We start from the raw sequence: 26,244 nt of genomic DNA, 5'->3' as shown, positions 1-26,244 counted from the left end.
AATCTGAACTTTAGGCTGTTATGACTCCCTGTCCCCAAACTCATAGTTGTCTTGCCCACACTAAACCTATCCATGACTTTTATTGAGGCTTTACAAAGCATCCACTTTCATTTCCAGAAGCCCTCCATACAGTCACAGCCCATCAGTTGACACAGTATTCCAGGCTGTGATTACAATGAGTGTAACCGGCATAAACAGGTTTTAGACAATCACAACAGACTCATGGGGATGCATACGGAAGGGCAAGGGGGTTCTAGAAAGTGCCCACTCCCTGGAGGGCCCACCCTGCACTGACACAGGCCAGCATGCTTTACAGTGAGAAGGGAGAGCACCCATTAATCCAGTGAGTGCTGATGACAGAGGTAAAAAGGGTTTTGTAAGCCAAGACTTCTGCAAGGCTTGTAAATGACTCTGCATTTCAGTTATTACAATAGCTTTTACAATGTCTGAAAAATGATAGCACGTGCACATGCAAGACATCGCTGATTCATGGCTTGGGGACATGTGACTCTGTGTTTGTGGGCTCTTTGCAGGCACTCCACAGTAACCAACCACTGGTTGGCCCAGGCCACTGGGTTGGCTTCCACACACACTCCTCACAACCTGAACAGAGTCAAGGCAAATGAGGGTTCCCCTGAGGTCAGCTGGTCCCAGCCACAACTCAGCTGTGGGCCTGGCACCTGCAGATCTGTGGTGGGTCTCCCCTTACAAGCAGGCCCTCCTTTCTTTGCCTTCTCAAAGCTCTCTGCCTATCCTGAAGCCATAGTCTGAGCAGATGGGAGGAAGGACTGGGGTTAGTGTTCAGTGTCCCCACCCTGCAGACAACCCCAGGCTCTGCCCCAGCTGGGCCTCCCAGTGTCCTTCTGCTAAAGGAAGGGGAAATGAGATGACCAGGGAGGCCCTTCCCTCTAACCCTGTGCCACCCTGGCTCTTTTTTTTTTTCTTTTTTTTTTTTTGAGATGAAGTTTCGCTCTTGTTACCCAGGCTGGAGTGCAATGGCGCGATCTCGGCTCACTGCAACCTCCGCCTCCTGGGTTCAGGCAATTCTCCTGCCTCAGCCTCCCGAGTAGCTGCGATTACAGGCACGTGCTACCATGCCCAGCTAATTTTTTAAATATTTTTAGTAGAGACGGGGTTTCACCATGTTGACCAGGATGGTCTCGATCTCTTGACCTCGTGATCCACCTGCCTCGGCCTCCCAAAGTGCTGGGATTACAGGCTTGAGCCACCGCGCCCAGCCACCATCCTGGCTCTTGACACACTCAGCCACCTGTCCTGTCTTTTGGCCCACAGCCACCATAGCTGACCAGACAAGGGGTGATAGTGTCACCTGAGGAACACTGACTCAGGAGGAAATCAAGCCAGATATTTCTCTGGGCCAGGAGTAAATAAGTAAATATGCAAAGGTTTTGCCTATGGAGGGGAGGGTAGCTATGACAGCAGAGAAGAGGTGGGGCCTTTATTAGGAGCCAAATCTAAGAGGTTGCTGCCTTGGAGACAGCGGTACCCCTAGGCTCCTGGCTCCCCAGTTTCCCCAGGGAAGGAAACTGCTGACTCCATCAGACCCCTCGCTTGAGTGGAGAATCCGATTTTACCTTCTGGGTCTCTGAGGCCCTGCAACCTCCTGTCCCCTGCCTCAATGTGTGGCATCCCACAACCCATCCCCTATACTGGGGACTTAGGGGCATCATGGCCACTACATGGCCAGCATGCCTTCCCTGGGTCCCTTTCCTTCAGAACTGAGGCTGGCACCTCAGGTTGTGGTTGGGCCCAGCTGTCTTCAGGAGAACACTCAATTGCCGTGACTCTGTCCAGAATTCCACCACTCACTCCCTCCAGCCAGCCCCCGCCTCTCATCAGTTTTGCAGCAGTATGACTTCTTTGGTCTTGCTGTCCCCAGCCCCCTCTACCCTGAGCTTCACCAACAGCTGGGGGATCCTTGTAAAAACATGGCAGTGTGTGTCTCACTTGTGCTTGAAACCTTCTCATGCTTGCCAACCATAGGGCAGACACCGAGTCAAAGTCCCGCCAGCGGACCAGGGCTCAGCAATGCCCAGCCTCTCTGACTCCCACCCTCATGCTCTCCCCCACCACCCTGCCATGCTGCCTTTAGCTGCCTCTCTAGCACTATCCCTCACTCTTAACTCAAGGCCTCTGCACTGGCTGTTCCTTCCTCCTGGAAAGCTCTTTGTCCAGAAAGCCAAGTGGCCCTCCATGCCCCCTCCTCATCCAATAGCTCAGATGTCCCCTCCTTGGGAGGCCTCCCTGCTCATCCTGTTTACAATGGAAAATGACCCCCATACTCTCACACAGCCATACCACGTGTGCTGCCTTGCCCTAGGCACGGTCCCTTTTTAGCATACTGTATAACTTATTTAGTGTTTATCGACCCCCCCTTTCCCACTGTGCCATGGGGCAGGGGGTGTTGGTTTGTTCATTCACTGATGTGTCCCATGTGCCTGGGATACACGGACCTGGCACCAAGGAGGTGCCAATAAATCAATCTCAGTCCCTTGTAGTGACTGAGTGAGAGATCCGTCAACATGGTTCATGGAGGGGATAGTTGGAGACTTCTGGGAGGTCTTCTGGAAAAGCCTGTGGCCTTCCCTGGGTGGACATGGGTAGATGTACAGCCCCTTCCCACCTGGACTTGGCCGATCCTGATGCTGTCCCACTATTGAGCCTTCAGGCCCAGGAGCCAGAATGTCCCCTCATCTTGTAAGCCATTTGGGGCTGGGCTTCTGTTGCTGCCCCTGCAAGTGTGCTCCCACGCCACACATCAACTGCATGGTCCCTCAGCCCTCTTAGAAGCCCTGGCCCTCATCCTCTGCTTTCCTCCTGTGCCAGTGATAGGGATAATTCTCGAAACCCTGGCCCACCCAGAGCCTGGGGCTGCAGCCATCCACTGTGGTCCCTGAGGACTGCAGTGGCCACACCCTCCATACCTCTTCTATCTACTCCATGCCATCCTGGGAGGAGGGAGAGCCCCAGAATAGCCAGTGTGGCAAAATGAACACACTGGAGACTGAGGCCAAGCACTCTGGGAGCCACGGCAGAGACGGGGGTGTCAGTGTGGGTCAGGAGGATCCCTGGAAGAGGTGGGCAGTGTTGGGGGGACAAGGGCAGCCCCACCAGTGCCTCTGAGTTCCAGCCATGGGGTGGGGCTGGTCTGGGCATGTCTGTGCTTGCATGCATGGTGTTATCATAGAGGAAATCAATGCCTGGCACTGGCCCAATGTTTAAGGGAAATGAATAGATTTTGGCCGAGGACAAAGAGAGTTTGATTAATCAGAAATTGGATAATGGAGGCAACACTCTAATTATTTTTCTTCCCAGCATTTTATCGAGAAATATGTTTGCACAGCATATCAGAGGTAACGGAGCGGGTGAGGGGGTGACCACGCTGGAGGAAAGCCCAGCTCAGGGACAGGCCACCCGTACCCGCCTTCACCAGCAGGGGTCCTGGTAGCCACTCCACAGGGCCACAGGAAGTAAGAGGGGTGGGTGGAGCTGGCCTGAGGCCACATGCAGCTGGGGCAGCTAAGGCCAGAGTGGAGAGGACATGCCATGCAGAGCTAGGCAGGAGGAGGCATTAAGGCCAAGCCCTTATGGTGGAGTTGCTCCTCCCCTGGCTTGGCCACAGTTAGGAGTAGGGCCACAGTCACACTAGTGTGGGGGTACAAGAAGAGTAGAGGTGGGGTACCACCAGTTCATGGGGGTCAGGGCATGCTGGAGCCAGGGTCTTCAGAAGATCCCTATTGGCAGCTTGGAAGGTTTTCCCATCTTCACCCCTGGGGAAGCCTGGTAAGCTGTTCCATAGCCAACGTCAGACAGGACAACTGGGCCCACAGACACAGAGCCTGGGACACATGCCTCAGTCCTCCTTGGTCACCTTGCCCCCTCCTCCCTTGCTGACCCTACTCCTGCAACACCTGGAGCTGAAACCACACAGTTTAGCACCTTGTTTCCATGGTCATCCAGGCTTTCAATTCCAGGAAGGCTTTTAGGGGCTCCCTGCTGGAACAGAGATCAGCGCCAGGTGTATGCCGGAGAAGGCTCCTGGCCTTGTAGAGTGGTTGACTCTCTGCCACTCATTCACTTACTCATTCATTTATTCAGTGTACAGAAAGAGGTTGCCATGGACCAAGCATGGGGTTGGATCCTGAGGTCACTGCAGGGAGTTGAGCATCAAATGAGAGAAGAAACAGTCAGCAAACAATGACCTGTGCTGCTCATGGGACTCAGAAAGAGGGAGGTCAGTCCTTCCCAATAAGGGGTCAACACCGGTGTCCCTAAGGAAAAGGTATGTAAGGAGAGACAGGGTGGGTTAAAGCTGCTGGGTAGGAGGGGGACACAGTGGTAAGGTTCACCAGTCACTGGCAAGCTCGTCTAAATCCTGCCTCCCGTGCCTGCTGCAGACATCACTAACCAGCCATGACTCTTTCCCTCTGGGCTGCAGCATAGCCTTAGAATCCTCTTCAGCACAGTGTGCTTTAGGTAGCCACTCCAGAGTTGAGATAAGAAAGGAAACTATCTGTACCCTTGACCCAGCCCAGAGCTTCCAACTCAAAGGCAAGGAAACCAAGGCCCAGAGAGTGGAAAGCATTCACAGGGTCACCATCACAGTCAGAGTTGGACTTCCACCCAGGCCTGGTGCTGTCCCTTGCCCTGAGCTCCTCTGCTTGCCTGAGAGGCTACTCCCTGATCTTGGGGCACCGGGGCCACCTGGAAAGGCCAATCTACCATCACCTTGTTCCTTTACTATCATCAGGGTCTTGGCTCACCCCCTTAGGGCAGTTTTCCAGACATGCCTCTGCAGGTCATCACCCATGAATCCCTGTGTCTGACCAAGGCCCTATAGAGTCACAATGCATCACTGAGTAGCCTATCGTCAGCCCAAGGCATCTGTCCACCTGCCTCTGGCTTGAGAATGACACACAGTTGGGCCTGACGGGGCCCAGCGGGTAGCATCCACCTGAGGGTCATTTGTGTTTGGTGGCCAGACCTGAGGCCCAAAGACACATCTCTGGGGACCCAAAAACACAACCTCTTAGGAGCAGAGGGTTGAGATGGAGCAGGGGTTCTGCAGCGTGACAGCATACAGACCAGCTCCAGGGCAAAAGGAGCTGGACAGGGCCACTCAGGTGTGCCTGTCTGCAAATGTCCACTCCCTCCACAGTGATTTGCTGGGTGCCAGTTCTCAGCTGGTGACTCAGCAACATCCCTGCCCTCATGGAGCATACATAAACACACATGATGAATGAATCAAACAGGGAGCAGGTCATGCTGTGGCAAGTGCTAAGAGGGAAAAAAATAGCAGCAGGAAAGGGCACAGGAAACATGGTCAGGAACACAGTGCTGTCCTAGTTAGAGGCCCCACCAGCCCTGTCTGGAGCAGGGGCCACAGCCCAAGAGCCAGCCCTCATTGTCATGCCAGCCCCCAGCACAGCCGGCCCTGCTGGTCCTCCTCAGCCACCCTTTCTATGACTAACCAGGGAGAAAGGGCCATGCTGCCCAGACGCGGGGCTGTCCAGACCTACTAAGGCACTGGGCACATGAGGCCCACTGTCCACATGTCAGAGGACCTTGTCCTCCGTGACTCACAAGGCAGACCTCATGAAGGGGGTTCAGGGAGCCCTGTCCTGGCAGCTCTCCATCCCAGGGGCCAGGATCTCCTGAAAGGTTTGCTCTGACTGCGGCCCCCATGGCCATGAGAAGCCTGGTTGAGCCCTCCGGGGATAGGGTGTGTTTCTGGTTGGAGGCTGCTAGAAGGAACACCCCCGGGCTTGACACTATTTGTAAGGCCCCTCCCTGCACTGTGGCTTTTAACAGTCTCGCTTCTTAGCACTTTTTGATGGATTCTCCAGGGACGTCTCTAAAAGAGAGTTATACCTTAATTTAGAAGCAAATAACTCAAAACTCTGTGATGTGGCAGGTTCCTTTGGAGAAGAGATGAATGCAAAGAAGCCACTGCTGTGTGAAGCTGTGGCCGTGCTAGTCCAGGGCCTGCCGATGGGACCATCTAGACCTCAACCTCGAGGTGTGCCTCCTGCTGCCTCTTGCCCACGGGGCCAGGGGTCAAGGGCCAGGGGCTGCTGAGGGTCCACAGACCAAGAGGCAAGAAGCAACACATTTGCTTTGGGCTCCCTGGGCCAAGGGGCCAAGGTGAAACTCACAGGCTGAGCCTGACTGACTCCAGTGACCCTGAGAACCCAAGGCAACACAGCCGCCCACTCAGAGAAGGGAGGAGAAATGTTGTGGGGAGTGGGCAGCAGGCAGGTTGCAGCCCACCCTCCAGGCCTTCCTTCTCCACAGGGGCCACCATAGCCCCGGTATTATCCTCTAGGTCCCCGTGACCAGCCAGCTTCCTGGGCACTCACTTGGGCATCCACATGGTTTTAATGCTCTGCTGTCACTGTTTCAAATTGCCTAATTTTAGTTTTACTTTTGTAGAGACAGGGTCTTACTACGTTGCTCAGGCTGGTACTGGCTTCAAGTGATCCTCCTACCTCAGTCTCCCAGAGTGTAGGATTACAGGTGTGGGCTATCATGTCAGGCCCTTAATCATTTTCAAACAGGGGGCCCCAAAGATCATGTGGCCAATTGTGCCCACATTGCTCAGTCCCTGGGCATGCCCCGCCTGCTTGACACAGGGTACCTGCCCTCTGGGACCCACCCTTTTCCAGCCTCCCGAGCCACTGCTGTGACTGTGCTTCCATCTTACTTGCTTGCCAATCCTCAATCTCTCTTTCTGGATGCTTCTCAACTCATCCTCCCTGCAGTGGAGGCCCTGGGGCCCAGCTCAGCCTCTTCAGATCCTACCTACCCTTGATCCCTAAGTGACCTCATGTGGTCCCCGGCTTCCCACACACCTCAGTGCCAAGGGCTCCAGGTTGCCACCTCCAGCCTCACTCTCCCTCTGGCCACCACATGTGCCCATCAATGGCTCCCTAGGTCTCAGAGCCACCTCCTAATTTCCCACCTCTCAAGAATGGGTCTTTCTGCATCTTGCTTCTCAGCCAATACTAGCTCTGTCCGTCTACTGGCTCAGACCAAAGCTGCAGCTGTCCTTTAAAAGGTGCAGCTTTTAAAAACAAATCTCCCACCTGCATTTCTCAGGGCCTCCAGAGCTCCCACTCCTGAGTCAGCAGCCTCTCTGCCCAGAATGTTGCAATGGGCCCTGATAGCCCCCAGTCTTGCCCTACCTTAGCCTATTCTCCCACCTCAGCAGAGAGATCTTTTCAAAGTGTAGATTAGCTCCAGTCTCTTCTCTGCTCCAACCCTGCCAAGGTCTTCCTGTCTCCTTGGAGCCTGCTGAGTCCGGCAGGACCTGGCCCTGAGACGCCACCCATGCCCCTACACTGGGTGCCAGCCACTCTGGTAGGGCCTCCAGGGGCCAGGGAGTGTTGCTCAGTGCCTTTGCACCTGCTGTTCCTCCCCTGCTCAGCCACACCACTCACCCAGCACTTCTCCAAGGCACTGCATCAGCCCTCCCTACCCATCCCTTGCCTTCCACCTTCTGCTGTAGTGTTCTCCACAGTGTGGCACTCAGTTACACATGTGTTACTGTCAGTCCCTGCCCGTCTGGTATGAGTGCTGTGAGTGGATGCCATGTCCCTGCTGTACCCCTGCACCTGGCACAGTGCCTGGCATGCAGCAGGCACTGGTAAATGTTGGCTGAACAAATGAATGGATAAATTATGTGAAGTTCTGCTCCTCGGGCTCAGTCCAGAGGGCTGATGTCTCCTCCTACGTGCTCCAGGATCTGTCAAGCGGTCCCTGCTAGTTCATTCCTGTGAAGAGCCTCCCTTGCTGGTGTTCACACGAAGGAGCCAAATGCATGGGGTGGGGCTGGGGGACAGGGCAGGGCACTCTTGGCTTTGGGTATGGATAAGGACAATGAGGCTCAGAGAAAAAAGGGCTTGACCTAGGGTGTTGGGGCCAGGGCCTGACCCCAGGTCTTCTGCCACCTGGACTGGAATTCGTACCTCACCATCATGGGGCCACAAGAGTCTAGGTGCTCCCATGTCCCTCCCCATTCTGCCCAGGCTGCAGCACAGCCTCTGCTCTGGGTTTTTGCCTGGGGCTAACCCTTGGCATCTGCGCTGACGCCTCTGTCCATTTTGCTTTATGCTCCTTCCAGCCAAGCACAGTGCTCACAGGTGCTCAGAGGCTTGGCTACCCCAGGTTTCCTTCCTGGAGAGTTCGGGAGAGCAGCATGCTGACCTGCCTCCTCCAGTGCTCCTGCACATGGGCCATGGTGAGCAGCAGCGAGAGCGCCTTTGCTGCCACACACCAACTTAAGTCTTCTGAGACTAGTGTGGGACAGATAGCACAGGGCTGCCTTCGTTGCCTCCAGGAGAGAAGCTGCACACATGTGTTCACACACAAGATGACTAAATTCAGCATTCCTAAATTGCTATATTCAGCATTCCTGTTCCACCAGCCTCTCTGCAGGGGTTCTGGGCAGCCTTGTCAAGTCCATCCAGTTATCTGCAAATTCCTGGAACTGTCCTAGAAGCTCCTGAGGTCCAGACTGAAGCACTTTTCCTCCTGAGACTCTAGGAGACAAAAGGCCTGAGAGGCTGGGAACAGAGGGAAGAATCCATTCCCTGTGTCCCAAACCCACAGTCCCATGCCAGGCCCCTGCAACAGTCCAGGTGACAGGCACAAAGTACAGCAGCTCACCCTGCTCAGCACAGACCGCACACCCCACAAGGGCAGGCCCTGTTCTTGCTGTACCAACCTGGGCCTTGGCCAAAGCCAAATGTGTGTTGAGCAGGGAGGGTAGGCACACTACAAAGATGAGTAACGAGCAGCCCCTTCAGAGGGAGGGCAAAAACATCCCCAGAAATGAGGGCACAGATCAAGGGCAAAAAGTGACACCAGCTTCTGAGGGGGAGAAATTATGTCTTATTCACCTCCTGTCTCAGAAAATCAATGCCTGTTAGAGGAACACACAGGAAGACTTTTAAACCAGATGCCAGCATCTCCTCATTCCTAGAGAATGAGGCTTGCTCAAGGTGCATATTATATCCAAGCACCGCCAGGCCATCCACACCCCCACTGCACCCCCTAGATGGATGCTCCCAGGCTGCCGCGATTACTGCTCTCAGACATCCACAGCCCAGAGGCACCAGCTAAGCATCATCCCCAGAAACAGGCAACTCCATCCGAATAGGGGGCTGCCTGGGTGGTTACCCAATGCCCTGGCTGTGTCCAGGGGAGAAGTGCCTGGAAGTGAGGCCCCAGGCTGCAAGGAGCCTTCCCCAGTCTTTAAAGCTAGCTTTTCCCCAGGCCCACCCCCAGCTCATGGGGTCATGGAACTGCTTCACTTTTACAGATGAGGAAGCTGTGGTCTCCACCACAGCCACAGCTAAACAAGCAGTGGGGTCATTCTACTTCCCAGCTCTCTTAGCCCCATGCAGCCCCCACCAGACTTTCCTGCCATACCTCCTACTCCTCCCAGGCACGTCAAATGCTCCCATCAGACCTAACTGCCCAAGTACCTCCACCCATTCTCCTCTCTGCCCTCAATGTCCACCCTAGCTGTGCCCATGTCCTTCAAGCCCCAGTTCAAATGTCATATTGCCCGCAGGCTTGCCTGATTTTTAGCCCAGGGCACCTCTCTGAGGTCCCTCCCAAGGCCCCTGTACCTGCACTCAGGCTGGGTTTGACCGAGTGGAGACGTCTTCCCCTATGGGGTGGGGAATCAGTCCTGGGAGGGCAGACCCAGTTCACTCCCATCCGGTACACCCCAGCACCAGGCCCTGGGGGAGTGAGCACTCAGTAAATATTTGTTTAATTGAATTTGGCCAAGGAGCCTTCTCCAGAGAGCTCAATCCCCAGGACAGGGAAATCACTTGGAGAGAAAGGAGCTGGTTGGGGGCTCAGCTGTCGCCCCAAGCAACACAGTCCTTTCTACTAGGCGGGTCCCTCAACCCCAACACGGACTCCGGGGAACGCTGGTCTTGCTTGGCATCATCCTCTTGTCTCAGTAACAGGAGCCCTAATTCTCGGCCTAGGCCGAATCCTGCCATCATCACTCAGAAAGGCTCAGCACCGCCCTAAAGGCAGAGCCCCCTCGGATCACCCGCAGGATATGGAGCACCAGCCCTGAGGCCCTCACTCCCCTCCCCCAAACACCCCCACCGCCTTTTAAGGGAAAAAATATTGAGCCAGGAACACATTACAATCGCAGCGGGTCGATACTCATCTCTTGCTCTAAATGCCTGAGGAACCTGCTCGCTGCAAGAGCAGTGACCGAGAACTGCGAGCCGTCTGTCTCCGGGCCCCGGTCCTCCGGCCCAGGCCTCTGGGGCCCTTTCCTCGGTTTAGGGCAAGGCCCTGCGTCGGCTCCGGCCGCCTCTCCCTGATTCCCCTTAGGGAGACCCACCTCAGCGCCGCTCCTGCAGGTCGCCCCGCCAGCCCGGGCTCCGCACCAGCCGCTGCTCGGGGGCGCCCGGCGGCCCCGCGCGGCATCCCCGGCGCCCTCTGTCCACCATCCCGGGCCCGCAGCCGCCCCCTCCCACGGAGTCCTCGGCTTGGCGGCGCCACCCTCTTCCAGCACCTGCCTGACCGGAGGCCGCCCCCTGCCCACCTCGCAGACGTCTCCGCCCTTGGTGTCCCCCATCCCTGCCGGGCATCCCTGACGCTGCGCCCCGGCGAATCGGGGCACAAAGGCCCGGGAGGAATCCCGAGTGGGGGCGAGGTGGACGCCCGGGCCGTGCCCCCGACCCCTGAGGCTCTGCGGCGCGCGTCCGGCCGCGGGTCGGCTCACTCACCTCCGGGCCGCGGCACCGAGCATCTGCCGAGCTGCTCAGGGCAGGGCGGGGCGGGGCGGGGCAGTGAGCGCGGGGCCGCGGCGCCCTCGTTCCGTACGACGCGGGCGGCGGCGCCCACGCGGGGACGTGACCGGACCGCGGGCGGCGCACACGCTCCGGCCGGCCTGGCTCCCTCCGCCCGCCCTCCCGCGCCGCCCGCAGCCCGCCGCCCGCCCGCGGGTCCGCCCGCCCCGCGCCGCGCCGCGCCGCCGCCGGCAGGGGGCGGAGTCGCGAGCGCAGCCCGTTGCTAGGCCAACCGCGGGCCGGGGGTGCCGCGCGCCCGCCGGGCACCACGCGCCGGACCCCTCCGCCCCGCCACAAGCGCTGGCCCTCTGTCCATTGGGCAAAGGCGGCTGACGGACGGGCCAGCAGCCCAATGGGGATGGACGGGGGCGGGGTCGCGGCTCCGCGCGCGCCGCAATCCCGCACGCGCTCCCTGCGCCGGCGTCCCAGAGACTCCGCTGCCCTGAGGCCTGGTAGCCGAGCCAGCGGGGCCACCTCGGCCTGAGGGTAGGCTTGGCCCTGGCCTCTTTTACCGCAACCAGTCCCGGCTCACCTTCTCTCTACTCGGGTTCAAACCCAGCTTGGCCTCTTGTGAGCTCTGCGTCCTTGGGCAACTGACTGACCTCTCTCAGCCTTTCTATTTGTAAAGTGGAGCTAGTGGCACCTGCTTCCCTGGATTGTCTCACCATTCCTTCCCCGAACGCGTGAAAGGCCTATGCAAACCCTAAAGATTTACACCGGTGAGGTTTGTGTAGCGATGGGAGGGGGCGTTGGTCATCTCTGCTGCTCTCCCCCCACAGCGTGTAGGGGCTCTTTGGCATCCCTGGCAAGCCTAGCCTACGGAAAGGTGGCCTTGGGAGGGAAGAGAGGGAGAAGAACCCAGGAGCTGGCCCCCAGCCCAGACAAGCGGGAGGGAGCCAGTTCAGTTAAGGCCATTGGCGCCTTTGGGAAGCTCGTAGAAGGCATCAGACCCTCAGCAAAATGCAGCTGAACACTGGCTGCAAAATTCTGCTTTTAATTTCAGAGCCTATCTGTGGACCTCAGGGCCAGGAGCCCCTCAGTTCCGTGCTTAAAAGACTCTCAAGCCAGGGGGCCAAGACATGAATATTGCTCTCTGCCTTCATCTTTGTAACCTGAAGCTTTGTGTATCCTAGAGCATCCCTGGCAAAGTGCAGATGTCTTCCCAGCTAACACCTTCCTTATCACCTTACACCTTTGTGGTCACTTTATGTGGATCATGCCATTCTTTGAGCAGAAGCCCTGGAACTGACCACAGCAGAGGTTGATGACCACATGCCCCTGCCTCTCCCCTACATAGGTCCCTCCATCCCAGCTCTGTAGGGGAGAGGCAGGGGCATGTGCCTGGCTTTGCCAGCTGGACACTGTGGCATCTCAGCATCATTCCATAACCTCTCTGGGAATGTTTCCTCTGCTGTTGGAGACCATTGCATTACATACCTGCAGGGTCGTGGGCCACCTGTGAAGGTGCTGCCTAAACTGTCAGGAACAGGATATATATTTGTTACGGACATATGGAGGCAAACCTAGTGCTTGCTGGAGGTGGCCAGTGAGGACCAAGGGAATTCAGCCAATGGCTTAGGGGCTACTCTTTGTGCTTGCCCTCCACATCACCAGGCTGTGTCAGGCTGGACATCTTCCCAGGAGGACCACACAGAGACCAGCAGCTGTGCTACCTGGCTGAGCCTCCGTTTCCTCTTCTGTCAAAAGGGGATGTAACAGACTACAGTCAGAGGGTGATTCTGAGGGTTAATGTACATAGGAAACGCACATTAGCCTGTTTCCACTGCAGAGTCAGGGGGTCAGAGCTGAGTTGTTTGCAGAGGTAAGCCCACATGCAAGGGTGGGATGGCCCTTTCCAGTGGTCCAGGCATAATGGCTAGCCTGTGGAGGGGTCCACTGGGGCTGGCTGCCACCTCCCTGACTTGACCCTGGTGACCACCTCAAAGTAAGAGAGGGGCATCTCACCTGGCATCAAACCAGTATCGTATTCACACAGCAGTCACAGATAGCCTCCTTCACCAGGGTATAGTTGTAGACACAGTTCTAGGATTCAGACTGGCCCTTTTCTGGCAGACCCTCTGCCTGTAGCGCAGGGGCAGAAGGGAAACAAGGATTGGCCATTACAGTCATGTGAGGCTATCTGAGGAGACCCACTGGGTCTCTGGGGGCATGTGGAGTGGGGGAGCATTGGGCATTGGGCCAGCTTCCCAAAGGAAGAGATGCTTGGAATGAGGCCATAGTAGGAGTGGAAATGGCCAGTGACATAGGGTGGGAGAGAAGTGAGTTCCAAGGCAGGGAGGGTGCAGGACGTGAAGAAGCGTGAGGCCAGGAAGAACCCAGAGAAGGACCGGGTGCAGTGGCTCATGCCTGTAATCCCAGCACTTTGGGAGACCGAAGTGGGCGGATCACGAGGTCAAGAGATCGAGACCATCCTGGCCAATATGGTGAAACCCCATCTCTACTAAAAATACAAAAAATAGCCGGGCATGGTGACACGTGCCTGTGGTCCCAGCTACTTGGGAGACTGAGGCTGAATAACTGCTTGAACTCAGGAGGCAGAGGTTGCAGTGAGCCGAGATTGCGCCACTGCACTCCAGCCTGGCGACAGAGCGAGACTCTGTCTCAAAAAAAAAAACCCAGAGAAGACCAGTGTGGCTGGGGCCAGTGCCCATGCACAGATGCCAGCTAGGGAGAGTAGATTGGGAATGTTGGCCTAAGAACCATTAGAGAGTTTTAACGTTAGTATTTTAAATTTGAGAAGGAAGAGAAGTTTTTGTTTTCTATTTACAGTAGGCATGCTCCCACAGACAATGTGAGTTGTCCTATAATCAAATAACAAAAACATCAGTTAGTCCAGAGGAAATGGGAGTGAGCACAGAAGTCAGTCTGTGAGGCCAAGTTCAGTGTAGGATCTGCTGTGGCTGTGAGATGGTAGGGAGACCAAGAGCATGTTGGGAGACAGTGGTGGGGCATTATCAGGGCCCAGGGAGATAAGAGAAGGGGAGAGGGCAGGGACCACTGGAGGAAGAGGTGGTGCTTACCAAAAAGATGGAGGAGCAGTTGGAGAGGTGATCAGGAACCCACAGAATGGAGAGCACCAGAGCCACGGGAAGAGAGCAGGTGGTGAAGGAAGAAGCTGTTAATCATGCTCCCAGCTACTGGGAAGCCGAGAAAGCTGAGAACAGAGAAGCACCCCTTGGAGCAAAGGCAGGCCCAGTGGGCATCAGTGGGCCATAAGTTCAGGGCACAGGGACATGCAAGGCTAAAGCTGGACAGGTGGGTCACCTGCGGCAAGGCGGGCCCCAGATGCCATATGTGGATGTGCAGTCCCCTGCCAGGAAAGGAAGGGTGTGGCTGTGACCAGAACATGGGCGCTGATACTGCCCTGAGCCCTCATTGACTGGGAGACAATAGCTGGGGCTTTGCAGTAGCCAGAGGAAGGGGGCAATGGTGACAGCCCACTCAGCACTTCCCCAACCCAGCAAGCCCAGCTGAGGATTGGCCCCTCAACATGGTATCAGTGCCAGCACCCACTGCCTGCCACAAAGAAAATGACCCAACCCCCACCACTGGGGTTCCATGCCATGGGCATTTGTGACCCTTTAATTGCAATAGATCTCTTTGGCTCATCAACCACTGAACCCCTACATATCAGCCAGGCCAGATTGGGTTGCCCAGCCAGGCCAGCCCAAACACACACCTTTGTTCCCCTGCTATTCTGGACTCTCCTCCACCTCCATGAGACCCAGCTTCCCTGGGGCCTCTCTTTGTGCACCTCCAGAGCCCCTAGAACCTTGGAATTCCTGGTCTACACACATCAACCTGTTCTATAATGACCTGTCCCCAGCTGACTCTTCCACTAGTTTTCCCACGTCCCGGGGGTGGGGTGGGCATGTGTTGCTTGTCTCTAAACCATGGATGGCCCAGAGCCTGGCCTGCTCTGGTGCCACCCCATCCTGGCTGGTTCTCTGTGCCCCACCTGTTCTACCACCCCCACAACTACCCCCACCCCCAGTGGACTCTCAGGCTGCCACCCAATTGGGTGGGTTTCCCAGATTGTTCCCTGGGGTCTGCATGCCCTACCCCCATTTGAGCAAACCATTGCAGATCTGGGTTAGTTATAAATAGCCAGGCCCGAGACTCTTCTTTTAGCTGAAAAGAAGCAAAGTGAACGAGCAGAAAGGCACACCCGGCACGCGTTTTATTTTTAATCTCCCTCTGTCTCAAAACGAACCCCAGGCCCCGTGCTGAGCATTTCTAGGAGCAGAAGTCCAAGACAAATGACTGAGAAAACCCAAGGAGCTGAGGGCCCTGCTTGGCTTTGCCACTCTGCTGTGTAACCTTGGGTATTCAAGTTGCCTCTCCGGCCCTCACTTTCCTCATCAGGGAGAGGTGGGCAATGGAGGTGATCACCTTGAATATTGACTTTTCTGACCTCAACTTTCTATCCCTTCCCCAGCTGTGCTCCCCACTCAGGCAGCGCTCCAGCAGCGACACCTGTCCTAGGGATTTCCTGGGAAGCTCAGATAGTTGCAAATGAGGCCACAGTCTAGCCCTGATTTGAAAACTAACAGCTTCCTCACCCCCGGGTCTTTGCTCAGGTGTCCCCATCCCAGAACCTTGACCATCCATCTGCCAGCAAAATTCATAGGTCAAATTGTCACCTTCCTGCTGTGAGCTGGAAGAGGGCCGTCTAGGTCACCACTGAGTTGGATCCATAGCCAGGAATGGGTAGGGAGACCATGGGCAGAACCTGAGGGGGAAGCAGAGTGGGAGCAGAAGGCCAGGTATGTGGCCTGGGCAAAGCAGGGAGCTGAGCGAGAGAGAGGATCCGACCCCTAGGAGAGGTGTCCTGGGGGCTCTGCACTGACGGGCTCTGCAGGGCTTGGACTGTGCAGCATTGGTCTTGTATTCCACCCCTCAGCCCCCTGCAGGCCCTTGCTTGTAGCTGGGACTCAGAGTTGGTGAAATTCAGGAGATTCTTGCCATCCTAGGCCCACATGTTCTGGGCACACAGGGACAGACCCTTACATGGATGAGGAAACCATGGCACGTGGAACACATTTTCATCCATAACCCCCTGCCAGGTAGGCTCATTTAAGTGATAAGCAAACTAGGCTCAGAGAGGTTGAGTAACTCATCCAAGGTCACACAGCTTGGAAAGGATATGTTTAGAATAAGACCTAGGCTTTTATTGAAATCTGTGTGTATTAAATAAAAAAGCCCAATACACTAGAAGTAACAGGAACCCGCTTTTCCTGGGGAATCGGAGCCCAGGGAACAAATGAGGCAGAGCTAGCTGCTCCATCTGACACCCCAGTGAGAAGCTGGCAAGGGGCACTGGGAGCCACCAGGGGACCTGGGGGATGGGTCACTGGGAGCCGCTGGATATTATGAGACATGGGGGGCAGTAAGAACCACTCAGCACCCTGCTCTGCCTCTCTACCCCATCACCCTGGGCACCTGCCATTTGATGTCCTCAGGGAGTGAGGGAAGAAGGCTGGGGTGATGTCTTCACAGAGGAAGTCCCTGGTACTAATTGGCACTTGGAGACCTTTAGGCTAATTAACCTGTTTATTTCTCTCTCTAGAGTAAATGTAAATTGGAGGGTTTAGCTGGGGAGGGTGAAAGAATGAGGTGTCTGCTGGTGGCCACCTCCCTAGGGCCTGTAGAGGGCTTTGCAGTGGGCAGTGGGCTGCAGGGAGTCTGGAGAGAGGCCCGGCTGCAGGGCAGTGGTGAGGGCAGCCGTGTGCTGTAGGGAAGGGTACTCTGCACACATTCTCTGTGCTCCTTATCTCAGTGACTCAGGAGGGCTGTTCTGCCCACTGTCCTGGGCTCCTTGGGATGCCACTTGTGTCTGGATTCTGGGTTCTCTAGGCAGCCACTTGCTGACATTTCTCAGGAGGGAAGGGAGCTAGGAGGAGTCAGGTGGGGCTTGTTTATGGGGGAGTCTTGCCTTACTGTGCTTCTTCCAGTACCTGCACCCCAGCTGTGACATGTGGAGCCCCCTTCCCAGAGCCCCAGGTCCCTTCAAGACCCCTTGGCCAGAGCCTCTGGCTTCCCATCACCTTTAGTTGGGGCACAGCTCCTTTTGGTGTGTGAGACACTGGCCTATACTCTAGGTGTTCGTCTCAGAGTCGAACTCAAGCTCTTCTCAAGGTCTGGTCAGACCAGTGTGGGGTCTCCACGGCTTTGAAATATTTTGGTGTATTGGGAAGGGGGTGCTTGGCAGCGGTAGGGAAGAGTGGAGGTCTCCTGGTTTGCTTGGACCGCAGGAGTGAGCTGCCCACTCTCTGAGGGGTGGCTGCTGCCTCTCGGGCCACTGTGTGCCTGCCATGGGGGATGCCCCCTGAAACACCGGCGACCAAAGACTGACCCTTCCTGGATTGTCTGTGCCTCCACCCTCAGGCCCTGATGTGGCTGTCACTGTAGCCACCTGGCTCCTGGCCAGGCGGTGTGTGTGTGTGTGTGTGTGTGTGTGTGTGGCACTTGCAAGTCCTTTTGTCAAACCCACTCACTGGCTCTGCAAGACCCTCCCTGAGCCCTGCAGGCCAACTGGCATGGGTGGGTGGGTGGCTGGCCTGCCCTCAGCATCTTTTCCTGTCCTGTAGGGGCTGAAGAGATCATCAGCAAAGGTCTGATCTCCCCGCTGGTATGGAAGCTGCAGGGGGAAGTGGAGGAGGAGTTCCAGGAGCTCATCCTAGACACTCTGGTCCTCTGCCTGTGGGAAGATGCCACCGAGGCCCTGAACAGCAACGTGGTGCCCATCCTGAAGCAGAAGCTCATCAGCACCAATGAGAACATCCGAAGCAAGGCTGCCCGTGCACTCCTTAATGTCAGGTGAGGCCTGGCCTAGGTCGGGTTTCTGCCAAAGTTGGGAGAAAGCACTGGAGCTGGGAGCTCAACGGCGGCCACCCTGGGCCTGCTTCCCCTTGCCTGCTTGTGGCTGGGGGCAGGAGGGAGCTGGGAGGGAGGCTGACCTTCCTCCCTAGGGTGACCACCATCCTGTTGACCTGGGAGGGTCCTGTATCCCAGGAAACCTCTCAGCCTAGACAAAGCCAGATGATTGGGCACTCCCTCCCCATGAGGAAGGCCAGCACAGGAGAAGCACTGATAATGATCATGACACCCAGTGGTCACTGAGTGGCTCCTGCGTGCCAGGCGTTGTCTGCAAACCTCACATTTAGGCAACCCTCCAGGGAGTCAATGTCTCCCTTCACAGGTGAGGGAATGGAGGCAGGGTCTTGTCTCTCACCCCAGGTTACACAGGATCATTGTCAACCTCCTGGCCTGTAAACTGAACACAAAACCTCAAAGCTGTAGGGGCAGGTGCAGTCTGTGTTCCCACACTGGGCCGCTCTTCATGAGGATGGGCTGGTCCCTGACCGCCAGAGTCCCCGCCTTAGCTGTGGCTATGTCTCTTTAATGGAGGCCTCTTGCCTTCCCTAAGTCCTGGCTACTCTTCCTTCTGAGAGTCTCAGGAGAGGCCCAGGCCAGTATTTCTGCAAGTGTGGCCCCGACTTGGACCCTCAGGAGGTCTGTGAAAATGCAGATTCCCGGGCCCCGTCCCAGTCCCATCATTCTTAGGTCTGCTCAGAGGTCCCCTTTCCGTGGAACCAAGAGAGTGGCTTTCCAGGAGAGAGCTCTCTGTCTGAAACTGTAACCTCCCCACCATTCCCGTCCTTCTGTGTCCACTGTGACCACCATCCCTGCTGTTACTTTGTGTGTCATCCCTGAGGGGAGCTCCTGAGGACAGGGCTTTCCTCTGTTTGCTGCTCTAGACCCAGGGTTTGCAGTGCGGGAGCTTTGGCCCCCAGTTGAGAATTGTCTGGCCCGAAAGAGTACTGAGCTGGAGAAACCCAGCTTGGCTCAGTGTCTCGCTGTGTGAATGAATTGGGGAATCCCTGCATGTGGGGCCCAGGACTCTGCATCTTTGATCATGGGCCTCAGGGTTGAGGCCCACTGTCCCGAAAGCTCCACAGCCTCCCAATTTCACAGCTAGTGGCTGGCCAACCCCATTTCCCAATCTCTGTTCCCAGGGAACACCTGTGTCTTTGAGGTCATTAAGAGCTCTATAAAAATGAGTGTTCTTTGGTGGCTACATTTGGGAAAGGTTGATTAAACTAAGTGACATGGGTCTTTGCACTGTGAAACTCCTGCAGGGTTTGTGAACAGTTTCCTGGCCCAGAGAGCCCTTCCTCTTTAGAGGACAGAATTGACCCTCTCACAGGAAAGTTTTGGGGAATCCATCACCCTTATTTCTACCACTGCATTTAATCCAGAGTAAGTGGCCTAAAGGTCACCTGGTCTGAGTCCTCAGCTGCAGTTGCCTAGTGCCCAGCAGCCACTGCTGTCAGGGGCAGCTTGGCCCATCACTGGCAGCTCTGGCTCTTAGGCGGAGTCAACATGAGTCTCCCTGTGGTTGACACCCCTGGGTCTTGCTGTTCCCCATTTTGGGGCCACGGAGAACATGCCCTGTTTCTTTTCTGTGTGCTGGCTCAGAATGAGGCCCTGTTACCCCCTGGCCTTCGCTGGCAGCACGCCGTGTTCATACCAGTGCTCCTCTGCACCCCAGCATCCCCACCATGACCACCTGGCGTACTCCCAACACAATTCTTTTGTGTCTCCCTGGGGCACTCCTGGGCCGAGCCCCTCTTCTCCCTTCAGAGAAGAGCCCCTCTCTGTTCCCTCTCTGCTCCAGCATATCTCGTGTGGGCAAGAAACAGGTATGTCAGTTTGACGTCATCCCCATCCTGGTACATCTACTGAAAGACCCGGTGGAGCATGTGAGGTCTAATGCTGCTGGGGCCTTGATGTTCGCCTTGGTGATCACTGAAGGTGAGGTGGTGGTGGGTGCCGCAGGGAGGGGGACCCCAGCAGGCTAGCAGCCATGATGAACTTTCTGTGCTTGGGGGCTGGGTATTGTCCCCCAAGCCCTACACTGCAAAAAACTCTCCCCTTGGCCTATCACTGATGTCCTTTCAAGGTCCGGTCCAAGGCTTAGCCCTCCCTCTTCTCCCAGCACAGTGGCCCCTAATCGGTCACTCACAGTCGGACCTCTGTGCCTTCACACCAGTCTGTTCCCTGGGCCTGGAATTCCCACCTCCTACCCAGGCCCCTCCTGAGCTGTGATTGCGGGGGTTGATTAGTTTGCCATCCATGACTTTGTCATCCTGAGGTCTAAGCAAATCTGGAGGCTTTGACTCTATGGTGTTTATTCATCATAATTATTTTTCTTAAACTGGGGGAAGGGGCAAATACAGAATTATCTCCCCGAGGGACTCCCAGCCAGTCAGGCTTTCCTCTGAGTCACCCAACCCTGGGCTAAAGGAAGAACCCTGGACTGTTTCCACACCTGGCAGTCTGGGGCATGGCACTCCCAGGACCCCTGAAAGTGTCTGACTTACCTTCTGGCCCCCACACACCCACCAGCTTGGGGCCCTGTGCTTCCTTTGAGTTCCATGGAGGACCATCTGGGCTTGGGTTTTCAATCAGCCTCCCACACCTGACCCTAATGCTGCTTGAAGTATGCAGATGGGGAGAGGTTGGGGCCTTCTTGGAGTCTGCAGTCCCTTCTTTTACTGGTGTAGTCAGGATGCTGACTGCATGGTTGTGGGGACTCCCCCTGCATGTTTATTTTGGGGCAGCCTCAGCCAGTGTCCTTCTTGGTCCAGCCTTCCTGCAGGAGTGCTTGGAGGGCCACGGGGCTCAAGACACAAGATGCTGGGACCCAGGGGAACAAGGCCATTTATTCCCAAGCTGGCACTCCAGCTGAGGGTCCCGGAGCCCCTGCCATGTGCCAGGCCCTGGGAGGCAGTGATGAAGGATGTGGAGGAGAAGTTCAGCATGGGTGGGGCACACACAGGGGACAGGCCTCCTCAGGGAAGGACTTGGGATCAACCCCAAGGACAATGGGAGTTGGCAGGGCCCAGGCTGAGAGGTTCCACCAGCAAAGGGGAGAGTCTGCTGGGCACTGCAGGAGGGTAGGGCCGGCAAGGACAGCAGGAAGGGCCAGTGAAGGGTTGTGGAGGGCATCTCCAGGGAACCATGTGTGTTTTATGCAGAGTAGGTGTATACGAAATATTGGCAACATAAATGAACTATTGGGTTTCCTTTTTTTAAGAGCCAGAGTCTCATTGTGTCACTCAGGCTGGAGTGCAATGTCATGATCACTGTAGCCTCAAACTCCCAGGCTCTAATGATCTTCCCACCTCAACCTCCTGAGTAGCTGAGACTATAGGCACCTGTCACCACATCTGGCTAATTTAAAAATTTTTGCAGAGATGAAATCTCATTATGTTGCCCAGGCTGCTTTTAAACTCCTGGGCAGGAACACGGGTGGATGGAGAGGAGCCAGTTGGGGCTGGAAAGGCAGGAGATTAAGGGGCCAGGCCCAGGCTGGACTCAGCGAGGGTGCAAGAGCCCTGAGGGTGAGAGCATGTTTGTGGGGCATAAACCAGGCATAAATCCCTTGAGACTGCACAAAGAGGAGGGTCAGGAGAGGGATAGGGTGAGACGGGGTGAGAAGAGGGCCCGTTGGGCTGTTAGGAAAGCCCCGTGTTGGTGTTCTGCAGGGAAGTATGCAGCCCTGGAGGCAGAAGCCATCGGCCCGCTTCTGGAGCTGCTGCACTCCCCCATGACCGTAGCACGCCTGAACGCCACCAAGGCCCTCACCATGCTGGCAGAGGCTCCTGAGGGCCGCAAGGTCCTGCAGGCGCACGTGCCCACCTTCCGTGCCATGGAAGTGGAGCCTCACGAAAAGCCTCACATAGCCGAAGCGTTACAGCGGGCGGCCCGGATTGCTGTCAGTGTCATCGAGTTCAAACCCTGAGCCCCTCATCCACCTCTGTGTGTGAATAAATGCGCTCAGTTTCTTTATCTGGTATCCAAATGGCACTTCCTGTTCCTGGAGTACAGTCACATCTTCTCTTGCTCTCTTGCCAAAGGAGAAATGCCAGGCCCAGAAGCACTGGGTCCTGGGTGGCACAGGCTGAACTCAGTGCTGGGGATGGGTGGGAGGTGGCCTTGGAGTTGTGCTCTCTGTTGGGGCTGAGAGTCCCCCTGAGAAGGTAGAGAGCAGGGCTGAGCCCTCCAGGGACAAGGCTGGGGGCAGGGACAAGGCTGGGGGAAGGAGGGAACCCAGATGCACCAGCCACCACCCAGGTTTCAGAAGATGGAGTGACTGACCCCTGGGATGTGGCTGGGTGTGGCCCTGCTCAGCCAGGTCTTCCCTTTTCCTACCCTGGGTGATGGGAAGGAAGGTGATAGGAGAAACCCGATGCAGGTTCTTCTTGGAAAGGGTGACTCAGTCATAAGAGGCTCCCCCAGGGATGAGCGTTCAAGACGGGTAGTTTCTGGTTTTCTTGTTAAGATCTTACCCCAAACAGCTGCATTCTTCTCCAAAGCAAGGAAGTCACCCAAGCAGCCTCCGGGCTGGCCTGAAGCCCATGCCACCCAAATCCCCTCTCCCTTGAGTGTATGTGGCCCTCAGGGCAGCCCTCTGGTGAGCCTTCTGCCTATGCCTTCATCTGTGCTCTTCCCTGCAGTGAAGGTGACAAGGAGGCTGGGGGCTTAGGCAAGGACAGAAAGGTGGGTTGAGAGGAGGAGGAGGGAGAAGCCCAGCTGCAGGGGCTCTGGGGCACATGACTGAGGTTGGGGAATGACCAGGAGAAGCTCCTTAATCTCCCCCTACTCCTCTATGCATGGTCTGGTGAGGCAATGGTTCTCCTTGTTTGTGGAGAGAAGCAGCCTGTCCTGGCCTCTGTTGAAGGAGCTGCTGGAGCAAAACTCAGCTTTGGGTCTGGTCTCTTTTTTTCTGGGGCTGAACTGGAGCCTTACTCTTTCCCCAGGAGCTTTCTGAGGCTCCCTGTCTCGAAGAAGGTTTCCCTCATTCATATCACCCCTTGACAGTCATATTTCCTGTGAGGTGCCCATTCCTCCCAGAATAAACCTTTCAGCAAAACCAGAATCTCAAAGGGAGCCCCTTCTTGTAGTCCTTTCAGTATGCCCCAGGGGCCCTCACTTTCCCAGAAGAAATACAGAGAAGTTTATTGTCCCTGGAATCACAGGATGAATCCAAGTAGGGCCTCTTATTGTGGAAGCGATGGGCAGCTGGGCCCAGCTGGGGTTTCAGGTTCATTCCCATTCTCAAAAAAGGCACCCCTAAGAGGGCTGGGTGCAGTGGCTCATTCCTGTAATCCCAGCACTTTGGGAGGCGGAGGCAGGCAGATCACTCGAGGCCAGGAGTTCAAGACCAGCCTGGCCAACATGACAAAACCCCATCTCTACTAAAAATACAAAAATTAGCTGGACATGGTGGTGCATGCCTGTGTTCCCAGCTACTTGGGAGAATGAGGCATGAGAATCACTTGAACCCAGGAGGCAGAGGTTGCAGTGAGCTGAGATCATGCCACTGCGCTCCAGCCTGGGTGACAGAGTGAGATTCTGTCTCAAACTAAAACTTTAAAAAAGGCCCCCTAAAAGGAAACCTTTTCTCCTTCAGAAAACAGAGGCCTGAGAGGCTCCATTTCCTCAGGTCCCAGTCCTGCCTTAACACACAGCAGGCTGGCTCTACCCCACCACAGGCTCTGGCTAAGATCACCAAAATCCCTGCCGCAAGATCCTGTGCTCTTGGTCTCCTCTGTAGAACCTTCTTTACATGGCTAGTGGGGCTGATGCTTCTTATGCCTCTGTTCTAGGCCCTCTCTTCTCCCACTTACCCTGCACAATCTCATCTGCCTGGCTTTGAGCCTTCTCTACTGTAAGGGTTATTATCTTGTGAGGTTTATTGCTGAGTTTAAAATGAAGAAATTGAGGCCTGCATGAGAACAATTAGATGCCAATTTATTCGGCTCCCGGGCGAGGTTCTGTGGTCCCAGGCAAAGAGGCCAGAGAAGTCACACCCGACTCCTCTCAGGCGTGGGTTTTATAGGGAGTGAAGGCGTTCGATTGGCTGTGGAGAAACAGGACATGGACGGGGCAAGCTGCTATTGGTAGGTAGGTGGGATTTCCGGTTAGTGGGCTAGGTGCCGAGTGCAGAGCCTAGTGCTGAGTGCAGAGGGGATTTCCAAGGCAGAGCTAGATGATGGGCGTATTCTGGTGACATAATTTTCAGGCGGGGAGAGGGATGGGCGTGTCCGAACTCCTGGCGAGGCAACCGGCCTTACATCTACCAGGTTTTCTTCTGATCTAGGCCTACTCTCTCTCCCTGATCTCCCTCAGATCTGGGTCTCCAGCCACAGCCTCTCTCCTGAGTTCTGGATTCTTATGTCCAACTTAACATCTACCTTAAATGTCTCCCGGCAAAAATTAATACCAATCTTTCACAAACTGTTACAAAAAATAGAAGAGGGAATATCTCCCAATTCATTCTATGATTGTAATATCACCCTGATACCAAAACCAAAGATATCAACTGGGCATGGTGGCTCATGCCTGTCATCCCAGCATCTCGACAAAAAATACAAAAATTAGCCTGGTGTAGAGGTACGTACCTGTAGTCCCAGCTACTTGGGAGGCTGAGGCAGGAGAATCACCTGAGCGTGGGAGGTCAAGACTTTAGTGACCTGAGGTCATACCCCTGCACTCCCGCCAAACAAAAACCACTCAAAGATATCACAAGAAAAGAAAACTGCAGACCAATGTTTGTTATGATTATAGAGACAAAAACACAACAAAATATTAGTAAAACAAATCCAGCAATAAAGAAAAAGCATTCATTAAAAAGCATGACCAACCAGGATTTACCCCAGGAATGCAAGGTTGGTTTAGTATATGAAAATCAATCAACATAATATAACATATAAATAGAATAAAGGACAAAATTCACCTAGTCATCTTAATAGAGGCAAAAAAAAAAAAAAAGCATTTCACAAAGTTTAACACCCATTCATGATGAAAAACAAACTCTCAGTAAACTAGGAACAGAGGGTAGTTTCCTCAACATGATAAAGAACACCTGCAAAAATTCAGCTGACATTATATTCATAGCAAAACCTGATTACTCTCCCCCAATATCAAAAACAAGACACCTCTATTCAGCATTGTCCTGGAGGTTCTAGTTAGGCAGTTAGGAAAAAAAAATTAAGAGCATGCAGTTTGGAAAGAAATAAGGACAAACTCTCTCTATTCACAAATTACATGATTTTGTATAAGAAAACTCCCAAGGAAGTACACTTAAAAATGATTAGAACTAATGAACAAGTTCAACATGGTTGCAGGATACAAGATCAATATACAAAATTAATTACATAATTTTGTATAAGAAAACTCCTAAGGAAGTATACTTAAAAATTATTATAACTAATGAATGAGTTCAACATGGTGCAGGATATAAGATCAGTATACAAAAATTAATTAGTTACCTGATTTTGTTTAAGAAAACTCCCAAGGAAGTACCCTTAAAAATGATTAGAACTAATGAATGAGCTCCACATGGTTGCAGGATCAATGTACAAAAATGTATATTAATTGTATCAATGTATAATATTAAAAAATTTTATTAAAAATACATATACTAGCCATAAACCATCCAAAAACAAAATTGAGAAAACAGTTTCATTTACAATTACATCAAGAATAAAATACTCAGGAATAAATTTAGCAAAAGGAGTGCAAGATTTGTGAACTGAAAATAAAACAGTGTTGAAAAATGTTAAAGACTTAAATATATGGAAAGACATCCCATGTTCATGGATTAGAAGACTTAAGATTGTCAAGATGGCAATAAACATCTTCATGCAGCTCAAACTCTACATGTTGGAAATGAGTTTGTCTTTTTCCCATATGTGCACTTTCTCCAATGCATCCTATCTCTGGAATTGGTTCCCCCTTCATTCACCTGCTCCAGCCAGAGAGTCACCCCTGGCCCCTCCCTCCAGAGGTCTCCATCTCTTTGCCTCTCTGCCACCAACTTGCCTGCTTTGCTCTAACAGTGTCCTAGTGGATGTTCCTGTCTTACTTTTATCTTCCCAGCAGCAGGAAGCAAATCTGATCCTATCACTTCCTTGCCTATGCTTCCAGGGACATAGGTCCCCAAAGCATACAAGGCCTGCTGGTCAGGCCTCCAGCTGTCTCTATTCCACTGTTCTCCATGCACATGCCATATCTCAGCATCCTCAAACATGCCTTGTACTCTTGCCTCATGTCTTTTCACATATTTCCCTTCTGTTATCTAGCCAACTGATCCTCCCTTTGCCTGACTTTGAGGCTAGATGGAGCTTTCTGCTGGGCACTCTTGCAGTGCACACACTGCATGATGGGCCAGTGTGTGAACTGAGTGTCAGACAGGGCTGCTGTAGGCCTTGTGTCCCTCCTGTTTGCTAGATTCCCTTGCCAAGTTTCAGTCTACAACTCTGAGAAATATGTCTAATTCTTATCCTCCACAAGGGTGGTTCTG

General features: G+C 54.5%; 2 protein-coding genes across 6 annotated transcripts in view; one reads left to right on the top strand and one right to left on the bottom strand.

The window, feature by feature from the left end:
* GNAZ (G protein subunit alpha z) overlaps positions 1–11,007 on the bottom strand; it is a 53,490-nt gene extending 42,483 nt beyond the window's left edge. Inside the window, exon 1 of the mRNA XM_078336038.1 lies at positions 10,785–11,007. The gene's annotated coding sequence lies outside the window, so the exon portion shown is untranslated. The remainder of the gene's footprint in view (positions 1–10,784) is intronic.
* The window catches only part of RSPH14 (radial spoke head 14 homolog), an 85,848-nt gene extending 61,323 nt beyond the window's left edge, over positions 1–24,525 (top strand). For 4 of the 5 annotated variants that reach the window (XM_002743615.5, XM_035254511.2, XM_078336040.1 and 1 more), the window contains exons 6-8: positions 17,459–17,687; positions 19,549–19,685; positions 21,422–24,525. In XM_002743615.5, coding sequence (XP_002743661.1) covers positions 17,459–17,687; positions 19,549–19,685; positions 21,422–21,678 — 623 coding nt within the window. In that variant the 3' untranslated portion in view covers positions 21,679–24,525. Of the gene's footprint in view, positions 1–17,458; positions 17,688–19,548; positions 19,686–21,128; positions 21,362–21,421 lie in introns of those variants that run through there. The other variant, XM_035254553.3, reaches the window with a different exon arrangement.
* The last annotated feature ends 1,719 nt before the right edge of the window (positions 24,526–26,244 follow it).

Source organism: Callithrix jacchus, chromosome 1 (assembly GCF_049354715.1).
Source record: "Callithrix jacchus isolate 240 chromosome 1, calJac240_pri, whole genome shotgun sequence".
NCBI lineage: Eukaryota > Metazoa > Chordata > Mammalia > Primates > Cebidae > Callithrix > Callithrix jacchus.
The sequence above is the reverse complement of the archived record's forward strand: the minus strand, read 5'-3'. Positions and strand labels throughout refer to the sequence as shown.